Genomic DNA, 19,610 nt, shown 5'->3' on the forward strand with positions numbered 1-19,610 from the left:
ACCATGTGAATTTATACCTATTCAACATTTTGTGGATTTAGAGTTTCTTGGTGAATGTTTGCAAACCTGATTTAGGACAACTTGTATGCATGATTCATAAATTTTTGTGTGTTGTGTGATATTCTGATGTAGTTTAAGAATTCCGTTTAAATATGTATATATTCGTTTACTTTTGTCATTCCTTCTTCCTTATTTATTTGAGGTGATTTGCTGGAAGATATACAGTTAAATGAGAAAAAACAAAATAAAACCAACAGCTCTAAATTATGAAAAACAACAAGAAAATAATTATACCTAAGCTATGTTTTACCTAGATAAGTGAAGAAAGTAAAATAATTTAAAATAATCAAATAAGGGCAGCCCCGGTGGCACAGCGGTTTAGCGCCGCCTGCAGCCCAGGGTGTGATCCTGGAGACCCTGGATCGAGTCCCACATCGGGCTCCCTGCATGGAGCCTGCTTCTCCCTCTGCCTCTCTCTCTCTCTGCATCTCTATGAATAAATAAATAAAAATTTTAAAAAATAAAAATAAAATAATCAAATAATTTAAATAATTTAAATTAAAATTGCAATTTAATTTTTAAAAATCTTTAAGTTAATTTTATGAGCTTTGTAAGTATTCACAGAAAATATAATTTTTCTACATGAAGCAAGAATTGAAAAAAACCTCCTCACAATGTTTCCTTTTGAACAAAATTTCCATACAGACCTATTTGTATAACACCTGGTTCCCTTCACTGACCTCACCTTGGATTCTTAAATATTATCATATTCTGTGCTGGTTACAGAAAATTTGCAGTCAATTCTGCATATTCTACTGGTTCTTAGTAAATAACTAGAGAGTAGATCAGATGTGCTACAATATATTTATCTCACAAGGAGATTGATAATATAACGAAAGACCTAAAAATTATTCCTAAAATGTAATTAACGGTCACCTGCATTTAAGTCCCAGCCTTTTTACCAACATCACAAGGTTTGCTAACGTTTTCTGCATGGATGTTGATCTGCTATATTGTATTCTCTTTTTGCTTGTTTTCCTTTAGTATCCTCTGTAATCTCTTTTTATATTTAAGGACACAAATTACACTGAAAATTGAGTGCATAACAGATGGGATTTGGAAGTTTCCCATAATGTTGGTTGCAACTGAGCCTGATGTGGATGATGTCATTGATATTGAAGGCATTGGTTTATTTAAGGAAGCAGTTGTTGACTTCAGAATGACAAGTCAGACAAGGTAATATATCTAGCAAAAGTATGTAACAGGTTTTGTAAATGTAATTTATGCTGAATTGAGAAACAAAATTTAAGATGGAAAATTCTATTATGTCCTCTTTTGCTGTGAAGCCAGAGGAATATTGCTTCTATGAATGAAAGCTTTATATATTTCATAATTTTTCAATAAAAATTAGAAAAATAGAGTCTACAAAGTGAGGACCAAGAAAACAGGTAACAAAAGTTAGTAGATGCTGAAATTTAGGATAATAGTTCTATTTTTTTAAGGTTTTATTTATTTATTTATTTAATTTATTTGAGAGAGAGAAAGAGAGCACATGAGTATTGGGAGGGGCAGACGGAGAGAGAGAGAGAGAGAGAGAGAGAGAATTTTAAGCAGACTCTGTACTGAGTGCAGAGTCCAATGAAGGACTTGATCTCAGGACGCTGAGATCATGACCTGAGCTGACACCAAGAGTCAGATGCTTAACTGACTGAGCCCCGCAGGCACTCCTCTGTTTTTCAAAGGATGTTATTAATGTATTTTTATAGCCCACTCACCTTAAGTTTTTATTTTCAATTCCAGTATAGTTAACATACAGTGTTATATTAATTTTGGGCGTGCAATATAATGATCAACAATTCTATACATCATTCGGTGCTAATCATAATAAGTGTACTCTTGATCCCTTTCACCTATTTCACCCATCCCCCCACCTCCCCTCTGGTAATCATCAGTTTGTTATCTATAATTAAGAGTCTGTTTCTTCGTTCATCTCTCTTTATTTTTTTCCCTTTTCATTTGTTTTGTTTCTTAAATCCCACCTGGGAGTAAAATCATATGGTGTTTGTCTTTCTCTGACTTATTTCATTTAGCATTGTACTCTCTCCCTCCATCCTTGCTACTGCAAATGGCAAAATTTTGTGCTTTTTTATGGCTGAATAATATTCTATTGTGTGTATGTGTGTGTGTGTATTTTTACCACTTCTTTATCCATTTATCTATCAATAGATACTTGGGCTGCTTCCATAATTTGGCTATTGTAAAAAAAAATGCTGCAAGAAAAAATAAATGTATATTTGGGCTACATATATCTTTTCAGATTAGTGTTTTTGTATTCTTGGGTAAATACTCAATAATGAGATTAGTTGATCATAGGGTAGTTCTATTTTTAATTTTTTGAGGAAGCTCTATGCTCTCTTCCACAGTGGCTACACCAGTTTACATTCCCACCAACTGTACACAAGGGTTCCTTTTCCTCCACACTCTCACCAGCACTTGTTGTTTTTTGTGCTTTTGATTTTAGCTATTCTGACAAGTGTGAGGTGATATCTCATTGTGTTTTTTTCTTCAAGTTTTTGTTAAATTCCAGTTAGTCAACATACAGTGTAATATTAGTTTCAGGTGTGTAATACAGTGGTTCATTATCTCCATACAGTAGCTGATGCTCATCACAAGTGCCCTCCTTAATCCCCATCACCTATTTCATTCATCCCCCCACCCATCTCCCCTCCAGTGACCCTCTGTTTTTTCTGTATAGTTAAGAGTCTGTTTCCTGGTTTGCCTCTCTTTTCCCCCCATGTTCATCTGTTTTGTTTCTTAAATTCCACATGGAAGTGAGATCGTATGATATTTGGCCTTCTCTGACTTATTTCACTTAGCATAATTCTCTCGAGCTCTATCCACATCGTTGCAGATGGCAAGATTTCATTCTTTTTGATGGCTGAGTAATATTCCTTTGTATACTTTTACCACCTCTTCTTTATCCATTCATTAGTAAATGGATATTTGGGCTCTTTCCATTGCTGATAATGCTGCTATAAACATGCAGGTGCATGTATCTCTTTGAATCAGTATTTTTGTCTCTTTTCAGTAAATACTTAGTACTGCAATTGCTGGATCATAGGGTAGTTTTATTTCTAAATTTTTTTTAAAAGGCTTTATTTATTTATGTTAGAGAGAGAGAGCCTCCATGCATATAAGTGGGAAGAGGGGCAAAGAGGGAGAAAGCAGGAAAGGGAGAGAATCTCCAGCAGACTCCACACTGAATGCAGAACCTGCCAGGGGGCTTCATTTTATAACCCTGAGATCATGACCTGAGCTGAAACCAAGAGTTAGATGATTAACCAACTGAGCCACCCAGGCATACCTTATTTTTAGCTTTTTGAGGGACCTCTGTAGTGTTTTCCAGTGTGGCTAAACCAGCTTGCATTCCCACCAACAGCACAAGAGGTTTCTCCTTTCTCCACATCCTCATCAATACCCATTGTTTCCTGTGTTGTTAATTTTAGCCATTCTCACAACCATGAATTAGTATCTCATTGTGGCTTTGATTTGCATTCCACTGATGACAGTGATGTCGAACATCTTCTCATGTGTCTTTTGGCCATCTGTATGTCTTCTTTGGAGATATGTATGCTCATGACTTCTGTCCATTTTCTAATTGGATTATCTGTTTCTTGAGTGTTGAGTTGTATCAGTTCTTTATACATTTTGGATACGAACCCTTTATTAGATATGTCATTTGTAAATACCGTCTCCCATTCAGTGGGTTGTCTTTTAGTTTTGTTGATTGTTTCTTTTTTGGGCAGAAGCTGTTTATTTTGATGTAATCCCAATAGTTTATTTGCTTTTATTTCCCTTGCCAAAGAAGACATATCTAGAAAAAAATTTAAAGATAGATGGAATATTTTTCAGTAAACTTTAATGGTTTGGAGTTATGAAGTGGTTTAACTAGTTAGAGATGACTGGGTAACCTATATTGATTCTATTTTCTTTGTTATTATTTGTTCCACCATAGCTACCCTAGTTATACTTGTGATAACATAGGCAGCATGACCACAATACTTTTACTAATCTCACATGTAAAACACATTTTACACCTGTTTTTGAGATATAATGAACATGCCGTAAAATTTCATTGTAAGTATACATCTTAATAATTTCTTTGAAAAATTATAGAATTTGCAATCATAACCACATTCTAGGTTTAGAACTCTTCCATTTCCTTCCAAATATCTCTCAACCCCCTTTGCACTCAACCCCTGCTCCCACCCCCAGTCTCAGGCAACCAGTGATTTGCTTTATGTCTCTATAATCTTGCATTTTCTGGATATTTCATATAAATAAAATTGCCCAATATGTAGTATTTTTTAAACTATTTTTAAACAGTGTTAGGTTTATGACAGAATTGAGAAGAAGGTGCAGAGATTTCTCATATACCTCCTGCCCCAACTCTATGCATAGCCTTTCTGATAGTCAACTTCACTTCACTCACTGGAATGGTACATTTTTTACCAAGGATGGGGCTACATTTATCATCATAATCACCCAAAGTCCATAGTTCCCTTAGGTTAGTGTTATACATTCTATTAATTTGGAAAGAACAATGGCATATATACATCATTATAATATACAGAGTATTTTCACTGCACTAAAAAATTCCTCAGTGCTCTCCCTATTTAACTCTCTCCCACCCCGGGAAACCTAGTCTACTAGTTTTGCCTTTTTCAGAATGTTCAATAATTGGAATCATATAGTATGTAGGCTTTTCAGACTGGCTTCTTTTGCTTAGACATATGCATGTAAGGTTTATCCAAGTTTTTTCATGGCTTGGTAGCTCATTTTTTTAGCATTGAGTAATCCACTGTCCGGATGTACCACAGCTTATTTACCCATTCACCTGATGAAGGATGTCTTGGTTGCTTCAACGTTTTGGCAATTGTGAACGAAACTGCTGCAAACATCTGGGTATAGGTTTTACTGTGGATATAAGTTTTCAAGTCTTTGGGGTAAACACCCAGGAGCATGATGCCAGATCTTATGATGAGGGTATGTTTAGTTTTATAAGAAATTGCCAAACTATCTTCTTCCTTTCTTTTTGCAATTTATTTATTTTTTTAATTATTTTTTATTGGAGTTCAATTTGCCAACATATAGCATATCGCCCAGTGCTCATCCCATCAAGTGCCCCCCTGGGTGCCCATCATCCAGTCACCCCAAACCCCCGCCCACCTCCCTTTCCACTACCCCATGTTCGTTTCCCAGAGTTAGGTGTCTCTCATGTTCTGTTACCCTCTTTAATATTTCCCATTCATTTTATCTCCTTTCCCCTTTATTCCCTTTCACTATTTTTTATATTCCCCAAATGAATGAGACCATATAATGTTTGTCCTTCTCTGATTCACTTACTTCACTCAGCATAATACCCTCCGGTTCCATCCACATGGAAGCAAATGGTGGATATTTGTCATTTCTAATGGCTGAGGAATACTCCATTGTATACATAGACCACAGCTTCTTTATCCATTCATTTTTCGATGGACACCAAGGCTCCTTCCACAGTTTGGCTATTGTGGACATTGCTGCTAGAAACATCGGGGTGCAGTTGTCCTGTGGTTTCACTGCATCTGTATCTTTGGGGTAAATCCCCAGTAGTGCAATTACTGGGTCATAGGACAGTTCTATTTTTAACTCTTTGAGGAACCTTCACACAGTTTTCCAGAGGGGCTGCACCAGTTCACATTCCCACCAACAGTGTAGGAGGGTTCCCTTTTCTCCCCATCCTCTCCAACATTTGTTGTTTCCTGTCTTGTTAATTTTCCCCATTCTCACTGGTGTGAGGTGGGATCTCATTGTGGTTTTGATTTGTATTTCCCTGATGGCAAGTGATGCGGAGCATTTTCTCATGTGCTTGTTGGCCATGTCTATGTCTTCCTCTGTGAGATTTCTGTTCATGTCTTTTGCTCATTTCATGATTGGATTGTTTGCTTCTTTGCTGTTGAGTTTAATAAGTTCTTTATAAGATCTTGGACACTAGCCCTTTATCGGATACGTCTTTTGCAAATATCTTCTCCCATTCTGTAGGTTGTCTTTTAGTTTTGTTGACTGTTTCTTTTGCTGTGCAGAAGCTTTTTATCTTGATGAAGTCCCAATAGTGCATTTTTGCTTTCATAGATGTATCTTACAAGAAGTTGCTGTGGCCGAGTTCAAAAAGGGTGTTGCCTGTGTTCTCCTCTAGGATTTTGATGGATTCTTGGCTCACATTTAGACCTTTCATCCATTTTGAGTTTATCTTTGTCTGCTGTAAGAGAATGGTCTAGTTTCATTCTTTTGCATGTGGCAGTCCAATTTTCCCAGCACCATTGATTGAAGAGACTGTCTTTTTTCCAATGGATAGTCTTTCTTGCTTTGTTGAATATTAGTTGACCATAGAGTTGAGGGCCCATTTCTGGGTTCTCTATTCTGTTCCATTGATCTATGTGTCTGTTTTTGTGCCAGTACCACACTGTCTTGATGACCACAGCTTTGTAGTACAACCTGAAATCTGGCATTGTGATGCCCCCAGCTATGGTTTTCTTTTTTAATATTCCCCTGGCTATTCGGGGTCTTTTCTGATTCCACACAAATCTTAAAATAATTTGTTCCAACTCTCTGAAGAAAGTCCATGGTATTTTGTTAGGGATTGCATTAAATGTGTAAATTGCCCTGGGTAACATTGACATTTTCACAATATTAATTCCGCCAATCCATGAGCATGGAATATTTTTCCATCTCTTTGTGTCTTCCTCCATTTCCTTCAGAAGTGTTCTGTAGTTTTTAGGGTATAGATCCGATACCTCTTTGGTTAGGTTTATTCCTAGGTATCTTATGCTTTTGGGTGCAATTGTAAATGGGATTGACTCCTTAATTTCTCTCTCTTCGGTCTCATTGTTAATGTATAGAAATGCCACTGGTTTCTGGGCATTGATTTTGTATCCTGCCACACTGCTGAATTGCTGTATGAGTTTAGCAATCTTGGGGTGGAGTCTTTGGGTTTTCTATGTACAGTATTATGTCATCTGCAAAGAGAGAGAGTTTAACTTCTTCTTTGCCAGTTTGAATGCCTTTTATTTCTTTTTGTTGCCTGATTGCTGAGGCTAGGACTTCTAGTACTATGTTGAATAGCAGTGGTAAGAGTGGACATCCCTGTCGTGTTCCTGATCTTAGTAGAAAGGCTCCCAGTGTTTCCCCATTGAGAATGATATTTGCTGTGGGCTTTTTGTAGATGGCTTTTAAGATGCTGAGGAATGTTCCCTCTATCCCTACACTCTGAAGAGTTTTGATCAGGAATGGATGCTGTAAAAAAAAAAAAAAAAAGGAATGGATGCTGTATTTTGTCAAATGCTTTCTCTGCATCTATTGAGAGGATCATATGGTTCTGTTTATTCTCTTGTTGATATGATCTATCATACTGATTGCTTTATGAGTGTTGAGCCAGCCTTGCCTCCCAGGGATAAATCCCACTTGGTCATGGTGAATAATCTTTGTAATGTACTGTTGGATTCTATTGGCCAGTATCTTGTTGAGAATTTTTGCATCTGTGTTCATCAGGGATATTGGTCTATAATTCTCATTTTTGGTGGGGTCTTTGTCTGGTTTTGGAATTAAGGTGATGCTGGCCTCATAGAACGAATTTGGAAGTACTCCATCTCTTTCTATCTTTTGGAACAGCTTTAGTAGAATAGGTATGGTTTCTTCTTTAAACGTTTGATAGAATTCCCCTGGGGGGAAAAAAAAAAAAAGAATTCCCCTGGGAAGTCATCTGGCCCTGGACTTTTGTGTCTTGGGAGGTTTTTGATGACTGCTTCAATTTCTTCCCTGATTATTGGCCTGTTCAGGTTTTCTATTTCTTCCTGTTCCAGTTTTGGTAGTTTGTGGTTTTCCAGAAATGCGTCCATTTCTTCTAGATTGCCTAATTTACTGGCGTATAGCTGCTCATAATATGTTTTTAAAATCGTTTGTATTTCCTTGGTATTGGTGGTGATCTCTCCTTTTTCATTCGTGATTTTATTAATTTGAGTCTTTTCTCTTTTGTTTTTAATAAGGCTGGCTAGAAGTTGATCTGTCTTACTAATTCTTTCAAAGAACCAACTCCTGTTTTTGTTGATCTACAGTTCTTCTGGTCTCTATTTCATTGAGTTCTGCTTAAATCTTTATTAACTCTCTTCTTCTGCTGGGTGTAGGTTTTATTTGCTGTTCTTTCTCCAGTTCCTTTAGGTGCAAGGTTAGCTTGAATATTTGAGTTTTTTTCCAGTTCTTTGAGTAATGCTCGTATTGCAATATATTTCCCTCTCAAGACTGCTTTTGCTGTATCCCAAAGATTTTGAATGGTTGTATCTTCATTCTCATTATTTTCCATGAATCTTTTTAATTCTTCTCTAGTTTCCTAGTTGACCTTTTCGTCTTTTAGCAGGATGGTCTTTTACCTCCACGTGTTTGAATATCTTCCAAATTTCTTCTTGTGATTTAGTTCTAGTTACAAAACATTATGGTCTGAAAATATGCAGGGGACAATCCCAATCTTTTGGTATCTGTTAAGACCTGATTTGTGACCCAGTATATGGTCTATTCTGGAGAAAGTTCCATGTGCACTTGAGAAGAATGTGTATTCAGTTGTGTTTGGATGTAAAGTTCTGTAAATATCTGTGAAATCCATCTGGTCCAGTGTATCATTTAAAGCTCTTATTTCTTTGGAGATGTTGTGCTTAGAAGATCTGTCATTTACAGAAAGTGCCATGTGGAAGTCTCCCAGTAGTCTCCCATATCTAAGTATGTCATAACTTTTGTTATTAATTGATTGATATACTTGGCAGCTCCCACTTTAGGGGCATAAATATTCATGATTGTTAGGTACTCTTGTTGGATAGATCCTTTAAGTATGATATAGTGTCCCTCTTCATCTCTTACTACAGTCTTTGGGGTAAACTTTAATTTATCTGATATGAGGATGGCTACCACTGCTTTCTTTTGAGGACCATTTGAGTGGTAAATGGTTCTCCAACCTTTCATTTTCAGGCAGTAGGTGTCCTTAGGTCTATAAAGAGTCTCTTGTAAACAGAAAATTGATGGGTCTTGCTTTTTTATCCAGTCTGAAACCCTGCATCTTTTGATGGGATCGTTAAGCCCATTCACGTTCAGAGTTACTATTGAAAGATATGAATTTAGTGTCATCATGATACCTATTCAGTCCCTGTTTCTGTGGATTGTTTCCTTGGACTTCCTGTTTCTTTTACAGAGTGCCCCTTAATATTTCTTGCAGAGCTGGCTTGGTGGTCACATATTCTTTCAGTTTGTGCCTATGTTGGAAACTCTTTATCTCTCCTTCTATTCTGAATGAGAGCCTTGCTGGATAGAGTATTCTTGGCTGCAGGTTCTTCTCATTTAGGACCCTGAATATATCCTGCCAGCCCTTTCTGGCCTGCCAGGTCTCTGTGGAGAGGTCTGCTGTTAATCTAATACTTCTCCCCATATAAGTTAGGGATCTCTTGTCTCTTTCTGCATTAAAGATCTTCCCTTTATCTTTGGAATTTGCAAGTTTCACGATTAAATGTCAAGATGTTGAACGGTTTTTATTGATTTTAGAGGGGGGATTTCTATCTCCTTGATCTGAATGGGTGTTTCCCTCCCCAAGTTAGGGAAGTTCTCAGCTATGATTCATTCAAATATACTTTCTGGTCCTCTGTCCCTTTTGGCACCCTCTGGAACCCCAATTAAATGTAGAATTTTTTCCTTCTGAGGCTGTCATTTATTTCCCTTAACATTTCCTCATGGTCTTTTAATTGTTTTTCTATTTTTTCCTCAGCTTCATTGCTTGCCATCAAATTGTCTTCTATGTCAACTCACTCATTCTTCTACCTCATTAATCCTCATTGTTAGGACCTCCAGTTTGGATTGCATCTCATTTAATTGATTTTTAATTTCAGCCTGATTAGGTCTAAATTCTGCAGTCATGAAGTCTCTTGAATCTTTTATGCTCTTTTCCAGGACCACCAGTAGCTTTATAATTGTGCTTCTGAATTGGCTTTCTGACATTGAATTGTAATCGAACAGACAAAAAAAAAAAAAAAAAAAGGAACAGAAAACAAAAACAAAAACAAAAAAAACAAGAGGGGTATCCTCTGGTTCTATATACTGTAAATCCCTCGACTTCCCCTGGAGCTTTCCAGCGCTGCTTGGTCAAAAACTTGCTCTTCCCCTGTCCTTGCAGCTGGTCTTCTGGGGGAGAGGGTGCTGTGCTGATTCTCAGGTGTGTGCACCTGGGGGAGCTGCCCCGCCCCCTGCCAGGTACATGGCTCAGTGGGAGCTGTTGACCCAGTGAGGACTCTGTTCCCTGGGGCCCTACTCGGTCCAAGGCAGGAGGTGACACCAGGAGGAACAACCACACAGGCGGTGGCCAGCTCCCCAGCCCTAGAGTCAGCTCCCACAGTAACTACCGCAGTCTCTCAGTCGGCACTGGCCTGGGCGCTCCGGAGGCAGGAGGCGCTGATCTGCACAGCTTGGGGCCTTCGGAGGCAGGAGCGTCCTCGCTGTCCTGGGCCCTCCCCGCCTCAGCCTGTCTGAGGGGAACGTCGGATCCCGGGCTGTGTCCCCGGCGCCCTGGGATCCGGGGCCTGCGCTGCTGGAATCACGCTCCCAGGGCCGCACAGCCCCCTCCGCGCTGAGCTGCTGCCTGACCCACTGGCTTCTCCCCGACACCACGCCGGACGGCTCGAAGCCTTTACCGTGCTCTGCCCGCGGGGTGTGGGGCTCTCTCCCCTGGGCGCACCTCCTGTTAGTGACCCCGGGAACCTGGGGGCTCCACTGCCCCTCTTGGGGTCCTGCCCGAGTTCCCTGAGCGCCTTTCCTTCCCGGAAGGTTGGTAAAGTTTCTGCTCCTCCCGGACTGGGCTCTCCTGTCCTGGAGGCTCTCACCGCCCCCCTTAGCCCGGCTCCTCGTGGGGCCCCTCCCCCACTGGATATTTATTTATTTATTTATTTATTTATTTATTTATTATTTTTCTGTCTTCCTACCTTGTTAAAAGCGCAAACTCTTCTCTCTGTAGCATTCCAGCTGTTCTCTCTTTAAATCTTAGCCAAATTCGTAGGTTTTCAGAATGATTTGAAAGTTATCCGTGTAAGTTGGTGGGGACAGGTGAGGTGAAGACCCTACTCCTCCGCCATCTTGTTCCGCCCCCCCCCCCAACTGTCTTCCTAAGTGGCTGTGCCATTTTGTATTCTCACCAATTGTGAATGACAGTTTCTGTTGCTCTATATCCTCATCAGCATGTGATTCTGTTAGTGTTCTGGATTTTGGCCATTTTAAAATAAGTGTAGCAGTATCTCATTGTAGTTTTAGTTTGCATTGCCTAATAACATACGGTACACAATACATCTTTTCAAATGCTTACTTGACATCTGCATATCTCCTTTGGTGAGGAATGTGATAAGGTCTTCAGCTCACTTAAATTGGGCTGCTTGGGGTTTTTTATTGTTGAATTTTAAGAGTTCTCTCCATATAATGCATAATAGTCCATTATCAATGTGTCTTTTACAAATACTTTCTCCCAGTCTGTAGCTTGTGTTCTAATTCTCTTGATACTGTTCATCACAGAGAAGTTTTTACTGTTAACAGCGTCCAACTAACCGATTTTTCTTTCATGAATTGTGTCTTTGCTGTTATATCTAAGGCATCACCATACCAAAAGTCATCTAGGTTTTCTCTTATGCTATCTTCTACTACATAGTTTTGTGTTTTGCATTTAGGTTTATAATCCATTTTGAGTTAACTTTTGTATGAGTATAAAGTATGTGTCTAGATTCTTTTTTGTTTCCTTGCATGCAGATGTGCAGTTGTTCCAGCACCATTTGTTGAAGAGACTCTTTGCTTCATTGTATTGCTTCTGCTCTTTTGTCAAAGATCGGTTGACTGATCGATATATGTATGTGTATTTCTAGGCCCTCTGTTCTATTCCACTGATCTATTTGCGTGTTCTTTGGCCAATACCACACTGTCTTGATTACTGTAGCTTTATAGTAAGTCTTGAAGTTGGGTAGTCTTATTCTACAACTTCCAAAGATATTTCAAATTATTAGATATTTTTGTTTACATGTAGATATATTAAGTGCACTCAGAAAGTTTTTCAGGACTAGTGAAATAGTTTCAACTGATTTTATCATAACCAATATTTTCTCAAATGCAATATTGGCAAAAAAAAAAAAAAAACAGTTGGAAATAAGCTCCCCAAATTGTATTTTTTGATTATACTCAATGTTGTTTCCCTTTGCTTATATATATTTTAGCTCAGTAATAGTTCAGATGGTTTTTCCTTTATGTTTGAGCAATTGAAATTGTCTCATTAGATTCTCTGTCTGTAGGCCTTTCATTCCAACTTACTTTATATATTGCAGTAAAACCAATCTCCTTAAAACAATGCTATTGGGCAGCCCCGGTGGCGCAGCAGTTTAGTGCCACCTGCAGCCCAGGGTGTGATCCTTGGGGACCCAGGATCAAGTCCCACATCAGGCTCTTTGCATGGAGCCTGCTTCTCCCTCTGCCTGTGTCTCAGCTTCTCTGTGTCTCTCATGAATAAATAAATAAAATCTTTAAAAAAAACAAAAACAATGTTATTAACATGTAACTCCCCTTGTCAAAAGCATTTGATAGTTTCCTGTTGCTTACCCAAAGTTGCATCTAAATTATGCATGTTCTTCATGGTCCTAGCTCATTCTGACCTTTCCTATTTCTTCTTTCCACTGCCTAAAACAGATCTTCTGCCTCAGTCTTAAGGAAAAAAATATCACAATTCTCAGAGTGTCTTATCCGTTACTCCTCACCTTTCTTCAGTTTCTGTCTGCTTCTAAAATGCCCTTCATATCCTCTCCACATTTCTAAATTCTACTCATTGTTCTTCTCATCACAAAATAATCTTACTTGACAATTTATATATACTTATATATATGTGTACATATGTAAATACACCATATATATACATATAATATATGTAATTATATGTATTTCTTAAGCATAATATATAGAATTTTTTTGCAATTTCTTCTGTGTCTTTTGTATTTGCAATACTAGGCTTTGTTCAAAATTAGTTTCTATTAGATATCTAGTAATGAATCAAACTTAGAAAAATAATTTAGAATTACTTATTTTATTCATTCAACAAAATTTCCAAAGATAAATATTCCAGTTAGGCCAGTATAATACGGTATTCTCTTAGAAAAATTACTGTTATTGTGTGCAAGAGAACAAAATGACATTCTACTTTAATATGAAAATATAAACCCATAATGAAACTCATAGTTTGAGTTTCATTTATTTTCGAAGGTTCTAAGACTCTAAATTGTGTTTTTCTTCTGTAAATGCTTGAATCAAAGTTAGTATTCAATAAATGTTAAGTTAATTGTGAAACCAACTAAAAGGCACCGAGCTGATTTCTGCAGGCAAATTCAAAGAATATAGAGCTTTGTAATTATTGCATATCAATAGACAATAAGCATTGGATAAGGTGGTGTTTTATTCCAATTATAGTTTACTCTATAGAAAGCAAGATCCCCATGGGACCATGTTTTATTCATCTTTGTAAACTCTCTACCTAGGTATGCAATAAACTATTTCAATCAACAGATACTTTAAACTAAGTCTTGAAACTTAAGTTGTCACTTGAAATGCAGATTAGGGAAGGAATTGAAAGAGTTCCAGGAGGAGGGTATTATATGTACAAAGTTCTAGAGGGATGAGACAGTGAGTTCTATTGAAAGTACTGAAAGTAGTTAGAATAGCTGCAGTTAGGAGCACCATGGAGACACTGGGAGCAGGTAACAGAATTGGCATTATGGTTCTCAACTAGAGAACCATAAGGCTCCTGGATTCTATTATTCTATTCATTCATCATGCCTGAGGGAAAGAGTAGAATAATGTAGTGACCATTTCAAATTCATTAATTCAATAGTTATTGCACATCTCCTTGTTCCATGTAGTGACCATTTCAAATTCATTAATTCAATAATTATTGCACACCTCCCTTGTTCCATTTGTCTGTGCTCATACGTCTGTTGTGTGGTCAACAATTAGAGTAAATATTTGGCATCTTCTTTATCTCTCATTCTTCAGAACATGAGATTCTAGAGCACAAAATCATCATTTAGTAAGTGCTTTATACATCCTAGGGCTTCAGTAAATATTGATAGTGAGTAAATGAATAAATTCATGAAATCAGAATAAAGAGAAACATCTCGAGGATCCACCTAGTCAGTTATTCAGAATCACAAAAGTTAGAAAATAAAGTACTGAATAAATATATATGGATTATATACTATTGTGTCATTATTTTAATTTCCTGTTCCATATCTTGATGTCTATATTAGTATTTATCGATAAATATGTATGTCATATCTCTATATAATACCTTATTTTCCTTAACTGAAAATTAACATGGCCATTTAAAACTTTGTCAATGCACGTAACATCAAGATGTTACAAATCTTGATAGCAAAATTCATAAGTGATCAACTTAAAAAATATATGCTTTGGGTGAATAATAAAAAAAGAAACACTTTTATCTGGAAGAAATGTAATTTGCTGATTGAAATTTGATAGGTATACAGAGCTCTAATGTTCCCTCATAAAATGTAATCATTGAGATTAGTTAAGAGGAAAAAAAAGGAAGGGGAGGGAACCATGATGTAAAATTCTCAAATCTTGAGTCAAAAAATATCCTTTACCATTCTATAACAATCCAAAGGTATTACTGTTTATCTTCATTAAACAGGGGTTATAAATATTGCTTTATGTTAAAGCATCAGCTTTATTAATAGTTTAAAACACACTTTGAGTAGGTTTATAGTATATGTGGCAAATAAGACCTTAAATCACAAGATGGTACTTTAAAAAATAGTACTATTTAGAGAGGATTTAATCAATAAATATTAATAATTTTTGTGGTCATAGAACTAAACTCATTTGGATCAGGAAATGAGTAAAGCAATTATATTTTTCAGTTCTTCTATAAAATTATCATGTTAAGTAATTTAATCTTTAGGAGTAAAGAATAAAGATCTCTTTCTTCACAGCATGCAGTAAGGAATTGCTGAGGGTTTTATACATACAGTACTGCAAACTGGCTGGTTATTAAGAGCAGCCCCTGTAATACAAGGGTGACAGAGGGGCACCTGGGGGGCTTAGTGGTTGAGCATCTGCCTGTGGCTCACGTCATGATCCCAGGGTCCTAGGATCAAGTGCCATATTAGGCTTCCCATAGGGAGCCTGCTTCCCCCTCTGCTAATGTCTCTCTCTCTCTCATCTGCTAATGCCTCTCTCTGTATATCTCTCATGAATAAATAAATAAAATCTTTAAAAAAAAAAAAAAAAGAAAGGGTGACAGACTGTAGTCTGTGCCAGGAAATTCATGGCAAGTATAGTGACTGGCTCATAAACAGGTATCCCATAAGTATTAATTGAAGGAGAGGTGCCTGGGTGGCTCAGTTGATTTAGCATCCGACTCTTGATTTCAGCTAAGGTCGTGATCTCAGGGTCCTGGATTGAGCCCCATGTTGGGCTCCATGCTCAGTGGGGAGTCTGCTTCAGGATTTTCTCTCTCCCTCTGCGCCTCCCCCACTCACATGATCTCTCTCTCAAATAAATAAATAAATAAATATTTTTTTTAAAAGAAGAGGAGGAAAAAAGCCTTAGTTTAGAAAAGAGAGAAAATATTAATTGAAGGAATAGGATTAAGAAGGAAAATTATTAGAAACAATATTCATGTTTTCAGCTGCTTAGCATAGCCGTATATACCACAAATGGAGAACAAGCAAAGTATTATCTTGACTGTGAAGCAGAAATTTATTGTATAATACCATTGAGATTTGGTGGGAATAGATAATATTGAAACATACATTTTTAATAAGACTTTATTTCTAGAGCCATTTTTTTAAGTATACAGAAAAATTGCACATAAAGCACAGAGACTTCCTGTATTCCTCCTCCCCAAACCCCAGCACAGTTTCCTCTCTTAATAATACCTTGCATCAATGTGTCACATTTGTGACAATTGACAAACCCATATTGATATATTATTATTAACTAAAGACCATAGTTTACATTAGGATTTACTTTTTGTGTTATACACTTTTATGGATTTTGACAAATGTATGTTCAACGTTATAGTATCATACAGAATAGTTTTCACTGCTCTAAAAATCCCCCCATCTTTCACCTATTTATTCTCCCTACTTTCTGAACCCTTGGCAGCCACTGATCTTTTTACTGACTCTGTAGTTTTATCTTTTCTAGAATGTCATATGGCTAGAATTATATATTATGTAGCCTTTTCAGACTGGCTTCTTTCACTAGCAATATGCATTAAAGGTTGGTCTTTTTGTAGCTTCATACTTCACTTCTTTACATAGCTGAATAATGGACATCTTGATAGATTATAGTTTGGGGCAAGTATGAAAAAAGTTGCTGTAAACATTTGCTCAGGTTTTTGCATAGATGTATGTTTTTAAATCATCTGGATAAACACCTAGTATTATAAATGCTGGATTGTATAGTGAGCATATCCTTAGATATGTAAGAAGCTGCCAAATTATCCTCTAAAGTGACTGCACCATCTTGCATCTCCAGGAGCAGTGAATGAGATTTCCCGTTGTTCTACATCTTCACCAGCATTTGGTGGTGTTAGGTTTTTTGGGTTGTAACCATTCTTTTTTTTTTTTTTTCTAAGATTATGTTTATTCATGAGAGACACAGAGAGAGAACGGGAGAGAGAGATAGAGAGGCAGAGACAGGCAGAGGGAGAAGCAGGCTCCATGCACCGGGAGCCCGATGTGGGACTCGATCCCCGGACTCCAGGATCACACCCTGGGCCGAAAGCAGGTGCTAAACCGCTGAGCCACCCAGGTGTCCTGGTTGTAGCCATTCTAATAGTGGTATCTCATTGTTATAACTTGCTGTTTCCTAATGTTAATGACACTGAGCATGTTATATGCTTATTTGCCACTTGTATATCTTCGTTTGTGAGTAGTTTATTAAGATCTTTTTAAAATATCATTAACATATTTTATTTTTCATTAAGATATTTTAATTGGATTTTTGGTTTTGTTCTTGTTGAGCTTTTAGAATCATTTATAAATTTTGGATATAAATCCTTTACAGGTACTTGTTCTGAAAAGTCATTCTCCCAGTGTGTAGCTTGTGTTTTCATACACTTACCAGTGCCTTTCATAGAGAAAAGCTTTTTAATTTTAATAAAGCCTAACTAGTCAGTTTTTTCTTTCCTGTGTTATGCTTTTGGTTTTGTATCTAAAAACTCATCACCAGGGGCACCTGGGTGGCTTAGTTGGTTAAGCATCTGCCTTCAGCTCAGGTCATGATCCCGAGGTTCTGGGACCAAGCCCCATGTTGGGTTCCATGTTTAGCAGGAGCCTGGTTCTCCCATTACTGGTCCCCTCCCCATGCACGCGCTCTCTCTCTCTCTCCCTCTCCCTCTCAGATAAAAAATAAATAAAATAAAAAATAAAAACTCATTACCAAATGCAAAGTTGCTTTTATTTTTTTGTATGTTCTCTTCTAGATAGCTTATAGTTTTCCCATTTACATTTAGGCCTATCATCCACATTGACTTAATTTTTCTGAAAGGTGTAAGGTTTGAATGTAGGTTCTTGATTGATTGATTTTTGGTTAATTACATATTGGTTTCCAATTTGTATAGCACCATTTGTTGAAAGACTCCTTTCTCCATTAAATTACCTTTACTTCTTTGTCAAAGAAGAGTTGCCTGTATTTATGCAAGCTTATACCTGGTTTATTTACTCTGTTCCATTGCTATCTGTGTCAATTTTTTCACCTCTTCTATACCATTTTCATAGTAAGATCTGAAATCAGGTAGTGTGAGTCCTAGAACTTTCTTTTTCACTACTGTGTTAACTATTTTAGGTATTTTACTTTTTTGTGTAACTTTATATTCAGTTTATACATGTCTCAAAGTAGCTTTCTTATATTTTTATTGAGATTGAATTAAATATACAGATAAAGTTTGGAGGAATTGATATCTTAATAATATTGAGACTTCCTAGTCATGGACATGGAATATCCATTTATTTAGTTCTTCATTTCTTTATCAGAATTTTGTAGTTTTCATGGTGTATATTGTTCTTACGGGACTATTTCAGTGGTGTAAATAATAAACACTTTTTCTTAAAAAAAAAAGACTTTTGTAGTTTTCCTCATCTAGATCTTGTAAATATATTGTTAGATTTATACCTATTAACTTCGCTTTTTGGTGCTCATGTAAATAGTGTTGTGTGTTCTATTTCAAATTCCAGTTGTTCCTTGCTGGTACATAGGAAAATGGTTGATTTTTGTAATTAACTTTGTATCCTGTAACTTTACCGTAATTGCTTATTAGTTCCAGGCAATTTTTTGGTCAATTCTTTGGGATTTGTTATATAGACAATCATGTCATTTACAACCAAGGACAGTTTTAATTTCTTACTTTTTGATCTGGATATCTTTTACGTCCTTTTCATGTTTTATTATACTATCTAGGACTTCCAGTATGAAGTTGCATAGGAGTGGTGAGAGGAAACATCTTCGTCTTGTTTTCAATGTTAGGAAGGAAACGTCTGTTTTCTCGTCATTAAGTTTGATTGTAGCTGTAGGTTTTTTATAGATGTTTTTAATAACATTGAAGAAGTTCTCTTTTATTCCTACTTTGCTAATAGTTTTTATCATGAATGAGTACTGGATTTTGTCTAATGCTTTATCTATATCTGTTGAAACGGTCATTTGATTTCTCTTCCTAGACTGTTGATGTGATAAATTAAATTAATTGATTTTCAAGCATTGAGGCCCCATTGTATACCCCGAATAAATCCCACTTGTTTATGGCATATAATTCTTTTTACAAATTGTTGGATTTGATCTGCTGATATTTTGTTGAGGAATGTTGCATCTGTGTTCACGAGAGATATTGGTCTTTAATTTTATTTTCTTGTAAAACCAAATTTACTGCTTTGGTATTAGGATGATGCTAGCCTCACAAATGAATTAGGAAATGTTTCCTCTGCTTCTATTTCTAGAAGAGATTATAGAAAGTTGATAATACTTCTTATTTAAATATTTGGTAGAATTTGCCAGTAAGATGCATATAGTTGTTGTTGTTTTTTTTAAGAAGTATCTAAGGCAAAGTGCAAAGACTTCTGTTATGTATCTGTCTGCCATATATTCCCCTGTAAAAATCTAAGAATATAAGGGTTGAAACATCATGTTGAACTTTGGATTGAGGTTTAAAGAAGAGAAAATGGAAAGAAGATTATAGGTCATATAGAAGGATACTAGCCATGTGGGATAACCTTCTTATGCTGATGATAAAAATGGCAAAGAAATAAGACAGAGAAGAGTCAACTACTATCCATATATCTTCTTTTGGTATATTTGATAAGAATATTTAAATAACCCATCTTACTGATGGGTCTACTATCAGAAGGCATACTATGCTCTGTAATTAGTTTTAACTTTATGGTGATAACTCCTTGATTATGTAGCAATTATGGGTATGAGAAATTATCATAATAATAAGGAAGGGAAAT

The 19,610-nt window shown here is 36.6% G+C and overlaps 1 protein-coding gene across 3 annotated transcripts in view; it reads left to right on the forward strand.

Annotated features, from left to right (window-relative positions):
* The window catches only part of CFAP47 (cilia and flagella associated protein 47), a 509,395-nt gene that overhangs the window by 462,932 nt on the left and 26,853 nt on the right, over positions 1 to 19,610 (forward strand). For all 3 annotated transcript variants that reach the window (XM_025439582.3, XM_025439599.3, XM_025439591.3), the window contains one exon: positions 1,075 to 1,236. In XM_025439582.3, coding sequence (XP_025295367.3) covers positions 1,075 to 1,236 — 162 coding nt within the window. The remainder of the gene's footprint in view (positions 1 to 1,074; positions 1,237 to 19,610) is intronic.

Source organism: Canis lupus, chromosome X (assembly GCF_003254725.2).
Source record: "Canis lupus dingo isolate Sandy chromosome X, ASM325472v2, whole genome shotgun sequence".
NCBI lineage: Eukaryota > Metazoa > Chordata > Mammalia > Carnivora > Canidae > Canis > Canis lupus.